This window comes from Scophthalmus maximus, chromosome 18 (assembly GCF_022379125.1).
Source record: "Scophthalmus maximus strain ysfricsl-2021 chromosome 18, ASM2237912v1, whole genome shotgun sequence".
Lineage (NCBI taxonomy): Eukaryota > Metazoa > Chordata > Actinopteri > Pleuronectiformes > Scophthalmidae > Scophthalmus > Scophthalmus maximus.
Genome location: NC_061532.1, coordinates 16,747,501 through 16,762,500, shown reverse-complemented (window position 1 = coordinate 16,762,500; position 15,000 = coordinate 16,747,501). Strand labels below are relative to the sequence as shown.

The 15,000-nt window shown below is 44.0% G+C and overlaps 3 protein-coding genes and 1 long non-coding RNA gene across 5 annotated transcripts in view; 1 reads left to right on the top strand and 3 right to left on the bottom strand.

Annotated features, from left to right (window-relative positions):
* LOC118290400 overlaps window positions 1-1,254 on the bottom strand; it is a 5,489-nt gene extending 4,235 nt beyond the window's left edge. The window contains exons 1-2 of the long non-coding RNA XR_004786406.2: window positions 1,060-1,254; window positions 121-232 (exon numbers count right to left, since the gene is read on the bottom strand). This is a non-coding gene — a long non-coding RNA (uncharacterized LOC118290400). The remainder of the gene's footprint in view (window positions 1-120; window positions 233-1,059) is intronic.
* A 2,004-nt stretch (window positions 1,255-3,258) lies between these two features.
* Window positions 3,259-9,725, bottom strand: hadhb (hydroxyacyl-CoA dehydrogenase trifunctional multienzyme complex subunit beta). Of its 2 annotated transcripts, XM_047328628.1 has the most exons (17): window positions 9,585-9,660; window positions 9,245-9,286; window positions 7,999-8,071; window positions 7,793-7,834; window positions 7,489-7,585; window positions 7,219-7,263; window positions 6,798-6,897; window positions 6,616-6,703; window positions 6,290-6,477; window positions 6,012-6,192; window positions 5,639-5,760; window positions 5,265-5,344; window positions 5,116-5,163; window positions 4,920-5,007; window positions 4,727-4,801; window positions 4,483-4,647; window positions 3,259-3,713 (listed from the first exon to the last, which is right to left on the bottom strand). In XM_047328628.1, the coding sequence occupies exons 3-17, from the start codon at window positions 8,063-8,065 to the stop codon at window positions 3,678-3,680; spliced, it is 1,422 nt and encodes a 473-aa protein (XP_047184584.1). In that variant the 5' UTR covers window positions 8,066-8,071; window positions 9,245-9,286; window positions 9,585-9,660; the 3' UTR covers window positions 3,259-3,677. The 2 variants fall into 2 exon arrangements, with proteins under 2 accessions (XP_047184584.1, XP_035473919.2); XM_035618026.2 differs by lacking the exon at window positions 9,245-9,286 and having other exon boundaries at window positions 9,585-9,725.
* Window positions 9,726-9,818: 93 nt separating this feature from the next.
* On the top strand, window positions 9,819-11,320 carry fhit (fragile histidine triad diadenosine triphosphatase). The gene has a single exon (XM_035618027.2). It carries the CDS (start codon window positions 9,956-9,958, stop codon window positions 10,421-10,423), a length of 468 nt encoding a protein of 155 aa, XP_035473920.1. The 5' UTR covers window positions 9,819-9,955; the 3' UTR covers window positions 10,424-11,320.
* A 1,848-nt stretch (window positions 11,321-13,168) lies between these two features.
* gareml (GRB2 associated, regulator of MAPK1-like) overlaps window positions 13,169-15,000 on the bottom strand; it is an 11,191-nt gene continuing 9,359 nt past the window's right edge. The window contains exon 7 of the mRNA XM_035618020.2: window positions 13,169-14,385. Within this exon, the coding sequence (XP_035473913.2) occupies window positions 13,800-14,385 (586 nt within the window). The 3' untranslated portion in view covers window positions 13,169-13,799. The remainder of the gene's footprint in view (window positions 14,386-15,000) is intronic.

Genomic DNA, 15,000 nt, shown 5'->3' with positions numbered 1-15,000 from the left:
AAAAGCTTTTGGATTGAACAAAACCACTTCAGTGATTATTATTATTCACCTTGTCCCTATAAGTCTCAATTTTATATTTTATATACTATTTATAATATTTATAATTTCACGACCACACACCTTTTAAGGCTCAATGTAGGGTTTGAATGTCTTGCCACAGGACCCGTTGGCATGCGGACTGGAGGACCCAGGGATTGAACCGTCGACTGCCAGAATGAAGACCAAAACAAATCTGCAATAAAAGTGTTATAAAGTAACTTAAACCTTCTTCTTTGGCTAAGTTTGAGCAGACTGAGGCAAACATATAAAGCAACCAACATAACGTACTGCAGTCTCTTGCCTCCGTGCTGCTTTCTACTGTTTTCCTGCGTATTTGTAATGTCGAATGTGACGTCATAGGAAAAAAAAAGGCTAAATTAAAAAAGTCCTGCATTCAAAATGTACAGTGTACAAGTGATGTACTTATGTAATGTAGCTGACTTAGTTAATTTCCACCACTGCAGTGCCATTAGTCCAAAAAAAAGTTATATATATTTTATTTCTTTCAAAGAAACATGGTTGTTTGAATGTTTTCTTTTTATAATACATGTGTGCTTATGGCGGCCGTATGAATGTATGGATGTTAAAATATATGGATATACACACTATGACAGGCTCTTACCTTATTGTATACATGATAGACAGACAGACAGAGATAGATAAATAGATGGATGGATATATAGATAGATAGTTAGATAGATATAGATACTTTATCGATCTGGAGGGAAATTATAAAATACATATAGGCACTGTTTTCTGCACGTGCGAAGAATAACAGAATAAGATGTTTTTTTAAGTCAAAAAGTGTCACAATGTTTAATTAGAAAAATGCACCGAGGGAATGTATTAACGATATGTATCGACGCGGTAAAGTATCAAATATATATATATGTAAACTGTATAATTGACATCTTTAAAAATAAAAAGAAATGTAAACAAAATGGTCACAGCTGCTCCCGAACTCCCCCCCCCCCCGCCATTAAAGTAGACAGCTCCACCGTGTTGCGAGCGACGGCGCACCTGAACTTGTTTGCGAGCGGTACGGAGCGCAGGTGGAGGCGGGCAGCAGCAGCGCGAGGCAAGTGCAGGGAGGCTTCAGCAGGTGAGGACGAGATGGAAGACGCCGCTTGCTGCTGCTGCTGCTGCATCTGCACACACACACACACACACACACACACACACACACAGCCTCCCTCCCTCACCCCCTCCGCGAGAACAGCCCTGCCTCGCCCTCCCTCCCTCCCTCCCTCCATCCCTCCCTCCCTCCCCTGCATCCCCCCTCGCTCGGTGAGGCAGATTTGTAGTGACAGCAGCGGGTGCATTCGCCAGTCATTCCCCATAAAAGGTTCCGTCTGATCAAAGCCCCGCTGAGGCGGGGAGAGAGGCGTGGCGGCGGCCCCGCGATGTCGGCGTGTGGCGGCGTGTCTCCGGTGTCTCGCAGGGTTGAGGCGCTTTTTTGAAGCTGTGTAAAGAAAAGAAAAAAAGAAAGAAAAAAAACACAAAACCCTCTCTTCTGTCTCTCTCTCTCTCTCTCTCTCCGCTATTTACATTTGAGCTCCTCCGTTTTGCCTCGGCAGTAAAACACTGGTTGGTGTATTCCCCGCGCCCGCAGCCCGGGTGACAGGCGCGCACACACGCGGCTGCATTAATCACCCGCTCCCGCTCAGAGTCCCGGCTCTCTTAAAGTGGAGGAATTAAATCTTTAAATACATTTTCAAACGGAAGCGTCTGACTGAAGTTGTGTTAACAAGCCCCCCACCAGCCCCAGGTGTGTGTGTGTGTGTGTGTGTGTGTGTGTCAGGTTCCCCGGTGAGCACCACCAAAGCAGCAAAAGAAGAGGCAAATGTGTTGATATGATATATAAATATCAATTACACACTTAACTACCTTCTGCTCAAGTCTGCCCCCCCCCCCCCCCCCCCCCCCCCCCCCCCCCCCCCCCCACTACTATGTGATGATGAACACCCAAAAATACATATATGAGGGAGACGTACGCGCGGCTGCCGCAGCCGGAACTTTTAAGTCATCTGCCAGTCATGTTTCCAAATTTTAAATATTCATGTTGGTTTTTTTTTTTTTTTTAAACACACACCAGGACAGCCCCTCTTTACCTGCTCATTAACATCAGTCGCGTTGTCAATACGCAGGCTGCATCGTTCACCACCAATTAAGTGCAGAGGAAAGCCAAAGCGCAGTCTGCTGCTGCTGACACATCCTGGTGGTGCGAGGCCCGTGATGCAAAGTGCATGTTTTTGGGAATGCAAATTTGGAAATCTGATAACGAGTAGACCCCCCATCCCCTCTTATCTCCAAAGTCGCTGTTGTTGTCTGCGGCACAAAGCTTTCTATACATTGATCTCTGTCCTTGCAGTGGTTTCAGTCTCTACGGAATAAAACACAGCCCGTCAACATTAGTTCTTGAAGTTGTCGTTGTCGAGACAATGCCCAAAAAATTGGAAGATGCATCTTGTCCACTAACAGGCTTATTACTAGGAATACTCACTTAAATTTGCATGTGGATTTTTCTGGTGTTATCATCTTTATAAAAGGTTTTTTTGCCAGATCTTTTGATTTATGTTTAAGGCCCTGAAAACCAATTTTTGATTTCATTTGTGTCCTACGTGAACACACGTTTTCATTCAGTTAAACTTTCCATTGAGTTAATGCAGCAAACTGACAGTCACTCGTAGGGTTTTGCGAGGCCACTGTTACTAAAATAAAATAATACTTTCTAATGTCATGTTCCCACAACAACCCTGTGTCTGGTATAACTTAAAACTGGGCATTGGCTAAAACTGTGCCTCGTTTTAGACTTTGCATTGAGAGAGTTTGTCTGCAAAATGAATAAAGTGAATATTAATCTTTAATTTCTTGTTTTGTCTGAAGATAAAATATAAAAAAGACTAAAAACACCAGCAAACATCCACATTTTAGATGTTGGATCCGGTGAAATTCTGACACTTTCACCATTAAAATCTAAAACCTTGAAATCTAAATGTAGAAATTGTGTTTATAAAAAGGAGACGAACTCGGATTGCTTCATAACAAAGATATTACAAGTAATCACAGTATCAGGGTAATTAAAAAACACCGGCTTAAATCGTTTGAATCTGAATAGACTGTTCTTTTTCTGCTTTAACGAGTCAAAATGCCTCCTGTAGAGAAAAAGAAAGAAAAAAAAATTCAGAAGCAGACAAGAAAAGCAAACTGAGACACGAGTGCCCGTGTGGTAATCATCACATCATTTAATTCCCACAAGTTTGTACCAAAAAAAAATATAACAGCGTATATAAACATTAGCACTGTGGTTCCTCTGAGTGCTCAGACTTTGCTATGTTACATTCGGTGACGATGCTGCTGACACGACGCGCCTCTAAGTCCACAACATCAAAAGGCAAAACCCTTTCCTCAGCACCATTCTGCTATAATTTAACTTCCTCTACGCAAAGTTTAATTTACACAAGCTTCATTACACACACACACACACACACACACACACTCACGTACTGCATCTGACTCCCCTCAGACCAAGGCAAAGTGGTGCTAGTCTGTACACTCTGGTTATCTGGATGTTAGTGTGTGTGTCGCTGTCGTGACGAAACAGGAAGATCCGTATTAGAGACGTAACTTCAAGTGCTTTACTGGGGGTAGGCCTCGATCACCATGGCATGACCCTGGAAGACACACGGACACAAGCTCGTCAGGAAAACAACATTAATGGAATGTGTAGATTATTTGGATCACTGAAGCCGGAAATGTTGGCCTCTCACGTATGAAGAACGCAGCAGGAGAAGCGAGACGCGTTCACAACAGCAGGAAAATGTCATAAAAGATTTTCCTGCTGTATTTCCCCAAATTTTACTTGGGGGGCTGGCAGGAAAAGTTCCGGACAAAAGTCTCGAACAACAGTTGTGGACATTTGCGTTGTCACTAGGGCTGCAACTGTCGATTATTTTCATAGTCAGTGTTTTTCTCGATTAATCGATTAGTTGTTTGGTCCATAAAATGGTGAAAAATGTCGATGGTGTTTCCACAAACCCTGAGACGATGTTTTGTTTTGTCCACACACCAAAGATATTTAATATTAATGTCATAGAGGAGCAAAGAAACAAGAAAATATTCACATTTATGAAGATGAAATCTGAGAATTATGACTTTTTTCTACATAAAAACCACCTGAACCGATCAATTGATTATAAAAATAGTTGGCGTTTAATTTAGTAGTCGATTACTAATCGATAAACTGTTGCAAGTTGTCACAAACAGCTTCTACGGAAAAATTTTAGAAAATGTCCAGACGTCAGAAACCAGCCTTTAATTGTTTCTTCAGACTATGTAGAAACAAAACACAAATTTACGTCTCAGGATGTGGAACCAAAACTGACAAATTCGTATCGAGAGTCATTCAGTGTCATTTATGCTGTTTCGTGAGTTTAAGTTTACCTGTCCTCCGGCGGCACACGCCGCCACCAGTCCGTACTGTCCCCCCTCCTTCTGCAGCCGGTGGGCCACTGTGGTGACCAGCCTGCAGCCAGTTGCTCCGAACGGATGACCCAAGGACAGAGAGCCGCCCCACAGGTTGAACTTCTCCATTGGAGGAGTCCCCACCTACACACAACAGACGTGCGGTCAGCACCCGATATTTACACCAGTTCAAAGTTCAGTTCTGACTCGCAGCTGTATTTACCTTTGTTTTCCTGCCCATGTATGTCTGGGCAAACCAATCCGAGTCCATAGCCTTCAGATTCGCCATTATCTGACCCTGGAGGACACAAAGACAGACACAGACCATGAGAGATTCTGACTGTGAGATCAATACACACATTCAACCACCTCTCCACATAGCTCACACAGATTTGTTTTGTTTCGTCATAACTCACTGCAAACGCCTCGTGGAACTCAAAGACATCAATGTCGCTCATGGACAAGCCGGCTCGCTCCAGGGCTTTGGGCGTTCCGTACGTTGGCCTGAAAGATTCAAAACAGGAAAATGGAATTAAGCTTTGTTGGTAGTCTTTACCTACAGACACAAATGTACCATCGGCTGAATGTTTCCACCTGATCAGTGAGACTCACCCGAGGAGCAGCTGATCTTTGGGGTCCTGAGACACGTAGACAAAGTCTCTGCCGGGATGAAAACATGATACGATGAGTATATCATCTGAAATAGCATCACTGAGGAAACTGAGCGTTGCTGTTACACCAAACGGAGAGCGTGCGGATACCTGAGGTAGGCTTTAGGCTTGTAACCCATAGCCAAAGCTTTCTCTTCAGACATGATGAGCACAGCGGAGGCACCGTCTGTCTGAAGACACAAACAAACCATTGGTTTATTTCTAGTCAGGTACGTTTGAGTGTTTCAAGAACGGTTGTGAGAAAATCGGGGCAGATAGTTCCGGCAGCGCTACACATTTTGTTTCATAAATGGACACAAATATCACCTGAAAATGCTAATATGAAGCCCAAACGAGTACTTAAGACACTAACTGTAAAAACTAAAAGTACAAGTTTCTGTCTGAACTGAAAAGACTCAAAGAAATGTTAACAGTATTTCTACGAGTGAATTTCAGCTTTTTATGTGTGTGTGTCGTGTGTTTACCAGGAAGGAGGAGTTGGCAGCCGTGACTGTGCCGTGAGGTTTGATGAAGGCGGGCTTCAGTTTTTTCAATTGCTCCATGGAGGATGGACGGATGCCGTTGTCCTTGGAAACAATATCACGACCTGGAAAAGACAGAAATATACAAACGGTCGTCACGTAAACAAACTCAAGACTAGCTCCTTTTATCCGTTAGCATGAATCAGTGTCATGCTATCATCTTTTGCATCGGAGTCTAATTTCCATCATTTGTGTCAGCTGGTTAGAGAAATGGACCATATTCAACCATAGCCAAATTTTTATATATATTAACAACATATACAACCGTCCATAAACCTTTTAACGTGTAATGTCACGTGTTTCACTTTGTTATTACCTGGCACTTTGAAGGAGATGACGTCCTGCAGCAGACCGTCGTCCTGGGCCTTTTTGGCAAGAGTGTGCGATCGCAGGGCAAACTCGTCCTGCTCCAATCTGGAGACCCCGAACGCAGCGGCCAGACGGTCGGCGCTGTGGCCCATCGTTTCAGCTGTGGAGAACTCGGCCACAGCAGGAAGCTACACAAACACACACACGCACGTAATAAAAAGGTTAAATATAGAAGTGAAGGATTGAATTTGAACAGCTGAAAGTGGTTGGATGTTTTTAATGTACCTCTGGGGTGAGGTGTGCCAGGCGGATGCTGCCAATCAGACCGAGCCTCTGGCCGAGGGTCTTCGCTCTGCTGAGGGACAGCATGGTCTTCCTCATCTTGCGGCTGTGGCGGATGGGAACATCGGACATGAATTCCACCCCGCCGGCCACGATAGCGTCACACTGGCCCGCAGCGATCAGACCAGCGCCTGGACAGACGGAGGGACATTTCATTACTTCTCACATCGGCAGTGTACAACATCAAAACGTTACCACCCCAGCACAAAACACAAAGTACGTGTCAAATGGAAGAGGCCTGTTAGAGAGATGTCTTTCTCCTGACATACCTGTGGTCATCGCCTGGTTGGAGGAGATGCAGGCCATGGTGACGGTGTGAGCGGGGATCTTGTCAGAGAAGCCTGCACCCAGCGCTGCCTGAAGGAGTTGCACAACAGTACGAATATTATGTCTTGATGTTGAAGAATTGAATTGTTATCATTTTGGAGTAAGATTAGGCGTGTGTGTCTACCTCTCTTGCCACGTTGCTAGTTTTGACCTCCTGGATGACGGTTCCATAGATGATGTAGTCTACAGCATCTTTGGGTAAATTTGTCCTGTTCAACAGACCCCTGGAGAAACCCAAATGGAGAATATTTATCATAGTAGCACAAAACAAAACCAAAAACATGCTAAGTGAATTTACATTGCATAACAGGAGACAGAAGTAAACTCTTGTCCCCTTGTTTTCCCCTTCGGAAAAAGGAAAATTATATCTGTTGTATCAAACCGTATAAAATGGAGGGTTAAAGATTCTATACATGTTATTTGCAAGCTCAAAAAATGGAGTAAGTGTTAAGTTATTCTTTTAATACCACCGGTTCTTGGTGGCTAGTATTTGCAACCATCATGACACAGATGCCACAAAACAGACAACATGAGGACACACTTACTGCAGAGCTGCCCTGGCCAGGTCGTGGGGCATGAGGTCAGCGTATCTGTAAAACACAAAAACCAGAAAGGTTTTACTTTCATCCAAGAGTTTTTACTATCTATGGGTTGTCTTTGACAATTCAATGGCAGAAGTATTCATTTCACTTTTCTAAATCACTTCCAGGTCAAACAACCTTCTGTGCTCGTTTCAAACAAAGCACCATGAACTTGTGAGACGGCCACAGGTTCCGTCCAGCCAACTTGACCATGAGAGCAGAGCAGAGACTTACGTGGTTCCAGACAACAGGAACGGGGTTCGAACTCCCTCCACCAGTACGATGTTCTTCACACCAGGCCGAGCCAGCGTCTTCTTGCTTTTTGTCTGAACTGATAGAGAAAACACATTGTTAGACTCTGACAGTTGTAAGATGGTCGAGGCAGCAATTTTCTATCATTTAGGGAAAATGGTTATGCACAGGTTCTGTCCAGATTAATAAATAAATACACAGTTAGATGTTTAAACTTTGTGAGACTTTAATCTAGATTTTTTTTTTGTGGGAATGTAAATTATATCACTTATGAGTAATGACTTACCCTGAGCCTGAAGCTGGGTCGTCGTACTGAGAGAGCATGCCCCTGAAACATACAGAAAAATAATCCTCATCAACTTCAATAATAAACATCAAGGGTGACAGTGGCCAAAACTCTGTGTTCATAAAGACACTTAGAATTTCTTGCATTCCTGATTCTATCGTCTAGTTAGAAGAAACCGTTAAAACAAATGGATGCAGACAACTCACCGAACCGCATCGCCCAGGAAGGTCTGAGAGAGCAGCGCCGCATCGCGTTCAGCATCATGGCAGCCATTGTGTTCTGCATGGAAACACACAGAAATTATTACTGTAAAGTTCTCACCAGGGTCCTCACAAAAAAAATCCATTATCCTGCTTAACATTTTCATGTAATTATTCTTTGTATTAACCGTTATTCTCTGTAAAAACAAAAAGTCTGATTTCAACTAAAAATTGCCAGCTATTGCAATGAATGCCATGTGTAGGACTTCATTATAAATAAGGGCAGACAAAAGTTCATCTTTCAAAATGATTATACAGTTTGAATCGACACTTCTCTAAAACAGTTCTGACAAAAGATTAACATTATTGTACAATTATTGCAGGACAGGTGTACCTAATAAACTGGCATCTGAGTGCACATGCCCTCATATCTGAGCCTGACCCATATGGATTTATTGGAGGATGATGATGCCTATATGTATATTAGGGTTTCTGATGGGTTTTTTTTGTATGTCATTGATTCCAAAGATGTCTTTATCGAACCTTTATGACAAAGAAATGCAACTGAGGCTTGATATTTCAGCTCAACCACATACTTTATCATAAATAACTATAAATAAAAAGTATTCACAAATACAACCAAATATATAGAACTTGAATTTTAAAAAAAATACTTCTCTTTTTATACATCAAATATAAACATAAATGCAAAAAAAAATCTGCATTGTTTGTTCTGTACAGTAAAAAAAATCATATCGGTAAACAAAAGCGCCGATACCGATATGTCGGTCGATATTATCGGCCAACAGAGATATGGGTCTCATATCCCAGTTCAATAACCAGTTTCCTGCTGCTTGATAAATATAGAATTTCTTTGATTGAATCCACAATGACATTATCATAATTTAGCTGAAGCAGAATGACCCAAATGGGGGCTACGTGTATTAGCATTATTATTATTATTATCACTACTACGTGATCGTGTAGACTGGACAGTCATACTGTATAACCATATGATCCCTCTGTAGGTGAAAGGTCAACTGAGGTCACGTCTGGACGTCAAGTGTGGCAATATAATACATGTGGTACAACATTTTAAAAAACTGATCCATTATATGTCCAGTGAAATGTGGGCGAAAAATTGCGTATGAGTGAGTGTATTTTTATGATGTGGCACAACGTGACATTTGATTGTCGGTCACGCAGCCCAACCCCTCTGCACCCGGCTGTGACCCTTCACCCACTTTCTTACCTCCCCGCAGAGCAACCGACGCCCAAATGCACATGAACGGGTCTGAAACAGGATCAAATCCACTCGGTGTCTCATTCTTAATACAACATCATTCAAACCGATTCAAAAAACACATTACTGGACCATGCTAATAGCAAAAGAATGAAGCTGGAAGCTACACGTAAGCTAGTGGCAGCTAGCTAGCTAGCTAGCTACTGGTTAGCTAAAGTTTCAAGTCGTTTCCGTCATGCTACATTTCGCTAACGTTTGGGACGAAGACGCGTATTTGCTGAATCAATACAACGTCTTTTTTATTTCTATAGTTTTATTATCAACAGTTATGAGCTAAGATGAAACTTACCCGTGCTCGTGTTATGCCTTTGCCGACGCTACGTCCCTGTCAGCCGACTGGTCACACTCTGCTGCTGCTGCTGCTGCTGCGCTACCGGACTACAAATCCCGCCAACCGCTTCCAAGGACCCCAGCGACATGCAGCTGACCGAAATTATGCCTGAAGAATTCGCGTTGTTTTCCCACCCTAGGTGTAAGAGGACCCGTCCTTAACATGCTCTGATTGGGTTAGGTTCAGACTTGACGAGTGGTGATTGGTTAGTATTACGGAAGTGTATCTAGATGAGCCAATCGGAGGCAGGATAGAGGGCGAATCTTCTTCCACCTCGGGTGTAGCTCCCGACTCCCATATCAGCTGAACCTGTGTGAGTGAGTTTCACAATGTTGCCCCTTCGCTTCGGACAGCACCTGATCAAGGCGTCGGCCGTGTTCCTGCAGACGGAGCTGTCCTTCGCCCTGGTCAACAGGAAGCCCGTGGTGCCGGGACACGTGCTGGTCTGCCCCGTGAGACCCGTGGCGCGACTTCGCGACCTGCAGCCGGACGAGGTGGCCGATCTGTTCAGGACCGCGCAGGTGGTCGCCAACCTGGTGGAGAGCCACTTCGACGCCACGTCGCTCACCATCGCCGTGCAGGACGGCCCCGAGGCCGGGCAGACCGTGAGGCACGTCCACGTGCACGTGCTGCCCCGGAGGAAGGGCGACTTCGAGCGCAACGACAGCGTCTACGAGGAGCTGCAGAGGCACGACCAGGAGACCGAGGACACCCCGTCCCGGTGGAGGTCCGAGGAGGAGATGGCGGCAGAAGCGTCAGACCTGCGGCGGCTGCTGCTGCTGCAGCAGAGTCCGTGAACAGACAGTGATCGACATGTGACACCAGAGTCAGCAGTGACTGGGAGATTAACACCAGATATCAATGTGCAACAATATTCACCCACACCTTGATTAGTTTATATTGCTGCATGGCTTTTATGTATTTATTTTTTCCAGAATAAAATACAAATCAACTAAAGTTTACTGCATGTTAAGTTTTGTCCCCAGCAAATATTCCCTATAATCAGGCATTGGATAAAAAAAAAAAACAATAGTTCAATATCGATCTTAGTGACGAAAGTTTACAGGATCATGATATATTTTTTGTTTAAATTGTAATATCTTGACAGCTGACCTGAAGATTTTCTCTTCTTTTCTATTTAAAACTGTGTAAAAAAGAATTTGTGAAAGTATACCAAGAATGGATTGATATGTGGTTCTTTTGTATGGTTATATGCTTAAACACAAATTTCTAATAATTTTTACAGGGATGAATGTGCGGAAATGCTGGAAACACTTTGGCGCATAAAGTACAACAAAATGCCACCCACAAAAAAGCAATTCATGAAATAAGACTTTCCTCCTGCCCCAGTGCATGCTGGGGAGGATTCTGCATGTAACTGCATTGACATGACAAAATGTTGATATTTTTGAATCACATATCCGTCTGTGAAAACCAGCCTCCATAAGTTTGACAGTTCACATGAAAAAAAACAACTCTTAATTTCCTATCTTCCAAGAGGACTATTTAATTAATCTATTGAGTCACTTTTATAATGATTGTGACTTACAGTATTTATAGTATTTTCAAAGCAATCACACAACACAGTTGAACAGATCTTTTATCGTTATTGTTGTTGTGGAATCTTGTAAGCTCATGACTGTATCCTGCTGTTCTGCCTTCAGGATTAATAAAGTCGTACTGTATTTTTTCTACTTTCATTCTGAGATTTCTGGCCACAGATTTGGGCTTGGGGTTCGATTAAAACAAAACTTTTTTTAAAAACTTTACATTTAGTAACCATAGTGACAGTTCACGATATGCCTACAAGTGTCCTCGAGTGAGGACATAAGTGTGTTCGTTCTTTTTATGGCAACATTCTGCCGGGACGGTTTTAAACTGGCAGAGATTAACATAATACTCTACCTGTGGCCTTCAGTCTGACGGCCTCTCGCTCTCTCTCCATCTTTTTTTATATACTGTTTTCTCCATCAAGCCCAAACACACGTCAGCTACGAGCTCAAGGATGATGTGGCAGTTACGGGTCTCAATGATACAACAGCTGAGGGGTGTGTGTGTGTGTGTGTGTGCGCACACGTCAGAGAGGCAGATTATGTATGTGACAGTCTTGACTGCCTGTCTGAGTCTCAGTCCCTCACTGACAGATGTCACACGATTAATCAGTGTGTGTGTGTCTGTGTTTGTGCAAATCGAACTTCTCAAACTTTTCCGAGTACGCTCGCCCTTTTAAAAAGAAGTTCACACTCCCTCTTCCAACAATATATATATATATATATTTTTTTATTACTATTTTTTTTTATTAATCATTAACAATGATAAGGGAGCAACTAGTAAACAGGACCACATCTCCCATCCCTCCTGTTACATCCATCCATGGCTCCTGTCTGGACGGAGGCCTCCAGGTTCGAGGTCTGTGTGAAAAATGGGACTAAGATTTCATCTCTCAAGTCCTGATTTAATATCATATTTCTGTGTGTGTGTGTGTGTGTGTGTGTGTGTGGTCTCCCCCAGGGTATTTGACATGACGTCGACAGGCAGGAACGTCAGGGCTGATACAGTCTCGACGACGGGACGAGTGCACCAGCTTGTGGACCCTCTGGGTATGTTCAGCATGCGGCATATCTTCATTGTTGTACTACACAAGAAGAAAAAACCCCTCTGCATATTACAGGTGAGCATTTTTTTTTTTTAAACTCTAATATTATAACTGTTACAGATGTACGTTGAAACTGTATGAAGCAAGCAACGAGAACGTTTCCCTTCACAGAGGAGAAGAGCCTCGGTACTGTATCCGGCCTTAACTCCAGTCAGTGCGTTGTTGTGACTCCAACTTCCAACAACCACCACACAGGACAGCTTGATTTCCAGAGGTCATTTAGTTTCTATTTATTTTATATTCTCATTTATTTCTCCATTGCCCTTTTTACAGTGGCCTCGCAGCTGCATGATCAGGGAGGGAACATCAATATTACGTGGACGTGGGAGGGGAGGGGGGAGGGGGAGGGGGGGGGGGGGGGGGGGGGGGGGGGCGACGAGAGAGTCACGAGGACAAATAAAAACACTAACGCTTTAACATTTACAACAACATGAAATTTGCATTTTCACAGTTATCTGGCGAACTTGGATGATCTCGTGCTAATTCTCGGTGCAGCTGAGGCTACACCTTTTTGGAGGAATAGTTTACATGTGTATTCCCTCATTATGCTGGACACACTGTATATGCAGAATTCATCAGAGCAGGCCTCCGTTTCATTTAACAGCTGGAAGAAAACATCTGTCCCCCGATCAGCTGATGCCTGGATTCACTCAGAACCAGCAATTTCTTGTTTCTCACTAGGTGGAGAGACGTATGACTGTATGCAACAGATCAAATCTGTACAGTAACTGATACATTTTCTAATTTTGTAGGTATATTTAAATTGTTTTGGGGAGCATTTGGAGGTATTTATACACCAAAGAAGAAATAAAACTGTAGGACTGTAACTAATGATAATTTAATCTGCCGGTTCTTTAAGAAAATACTGAAAATGACCTTCAGATTAATCTCCAACATACTTCAGAAAGTGAACTTGAAAAAGGAAGATGTTCTGTTAAATTATTTTTTAAATATTTGATAACTTTACATCTACAACAGTTACATCTGTTTTTAATTCCTACTGCAACACTATTAATCCTCCCAACATCGTCCTTTACGGGGCTGTGGATCTTTTCTCAAGACTTTAATAGCGTGAAGGCAAAACAAATGTGAGTTGTGCTTAAAAATCGTTCTTCTGTCCCGAAGCATGAAGACGCATTGTGGTGGACTGTTTTTGCCAACAGGGCACTTTCGCCGCGTGGCTCTCATGTGTTAGTAAACTACAGTCCCAGGTTCTGCGATACAGACGGGAAATATTCAGTGAGTCCGTCCGAGTCGATCTCTTTGTCATGAGAGCCAATCGAGTGTCGGTCTTACAGTTTGACCACGTGGTGGCGTGGTTCTCCTTCAGCTTCAGTCAGTGGGGCTCAGCAGCCGGCTGGTCACAGTGGAAGGCACATTGAGGAAGGCTCAGCAGCCAAACAGGCACATTATCAGGACAGACTGTGTGTGTGTGTGTGTGTGTGTGTGTGTGTGTGTGTGTCTGTGTGTGTGTGTGTGTGTGTGTGTGTGTGTGTGTGTGTGTGTGTGTGTGTGTGCTAAATCTTAGGCCTCCAGCCCTGTATGAACTGTGTGATCTTGGTGACGTGGAGTCGGCTCAGGTGGAAGTCATGCGACAGGATGTCCTCGGTCAGCTGCGCCAGGAGGCTGCCGTCTATCCGCTCCCTCTGGAAAATGCCCACCGCCGCCTCCGGAAGGCCGATGAACCGCAGGCAGGCCGACACCTCCTCCAGCGACAGGGCGGACAGGTCCGCGGGAGGCCGCCAGGTGGGGTCGGGGGCCAGGGAGAGCCCCTCGGTGGACGTCCCGCCTCCCTCCGCGCCTCTGGAGGAATCTGTCGCGGGATGGGCGGCGGGCTCCGGCGAGGGGCAGGGCGACTGGCGGTTGAAGGGGTTCAACGCCCCAAAGGGGGCAAATCGACTCTGGGGAGGCGGCGGTCGGAGGCGGGGGCCCGATGAGGAGGCGAAGGAATCCGCCCACGGCTCCGCCCAGGTGGCCTGCGCTGGCTGAGGGTTGGCTGCGTTGTCTGCAGCGACGGGCTCGGGACTGGCGGGGTTCGGGGCGGGACAGTCCGCCCAGGAGCACGGGTAGCAGTACAAGGACGCATCTGGAGAGGGTGAGCAGCTGGGACAGAGCAGGATGTGATGATATCAGTTTGCACATGAAGTCAACATCACTTTACATCTATGAACTCTGATGAGAAAAATTAAACCATACACATTTTTGGGGGGTGTAGTTCATAGTTATTCTCCCATATTAACAAGATGTTTCCTGTAATGTATTTATTGAGGTTTTGCAGGTTATAAGACAAAAGACTTGTAGATTACAACAGCTAAATACTGTCATTTTTGTCAAATAGTTTTGGTCTGATTAATATAGATTTTATAATATGGTTGTCCTGATGCTCTGCAGCTGAATTGGATATTTCTCATTTTTGGGGGGATTTTTTTTCTTCTTCAAAATTCCTATCTAACAACACCAGGCATTTTTAGAATTTTTTTTAAATATAATCTCTACTGCAAAGAAGAAGTCCTTATTTCTTTCCATGTACGGTATCATCTGCTGTAAAGAGTTAGGAGAACGAGATCTAACAAATTGAGCGAGACAAGCTGCAACCTCTTCCTGCACCGTTGCGAGGTCAAAACCGTGTCAAGGCCAGAGAAGTCTGACAATGCATCCCAATAATTCCAATTCAATTTCGATAATGATTTGTTGATCCTATGAGGTCTGATTTGTTTG

Excerpts from the sequence above, each read along its gene's own strand:
- fhit (XM_035618027.2), top strand. The coding sequence starts at position 9,956 with ATGTTGCCCCTTCGCTTCGGACAGCACCTGATCAAGGCGTCGGCCGTG.
- hadhb (XM_035618026.2), bottom strand. The coding sequence starts at position 8,065 with ATGGCTGCCATGATGCTGAACGCGATGCGGCGCTGCTCTCTCAGACCT. Across the intron at positions 6,704-6,797 it reads CTAGCAACGTGGCAAGAGAG|GCAGCGCTGGGTGCAGGCTT; the intron begins GTAGACACACAC and ends CAACTCCTTCAG. Across the intron at positions 6,478-6,615 it reads CAACCAGGCGATGACCACAG|GCGCTGGTCTGATCGCTGCG; the intron begins GTATGTCAGGAG and ends CCGTCTGTCCAG.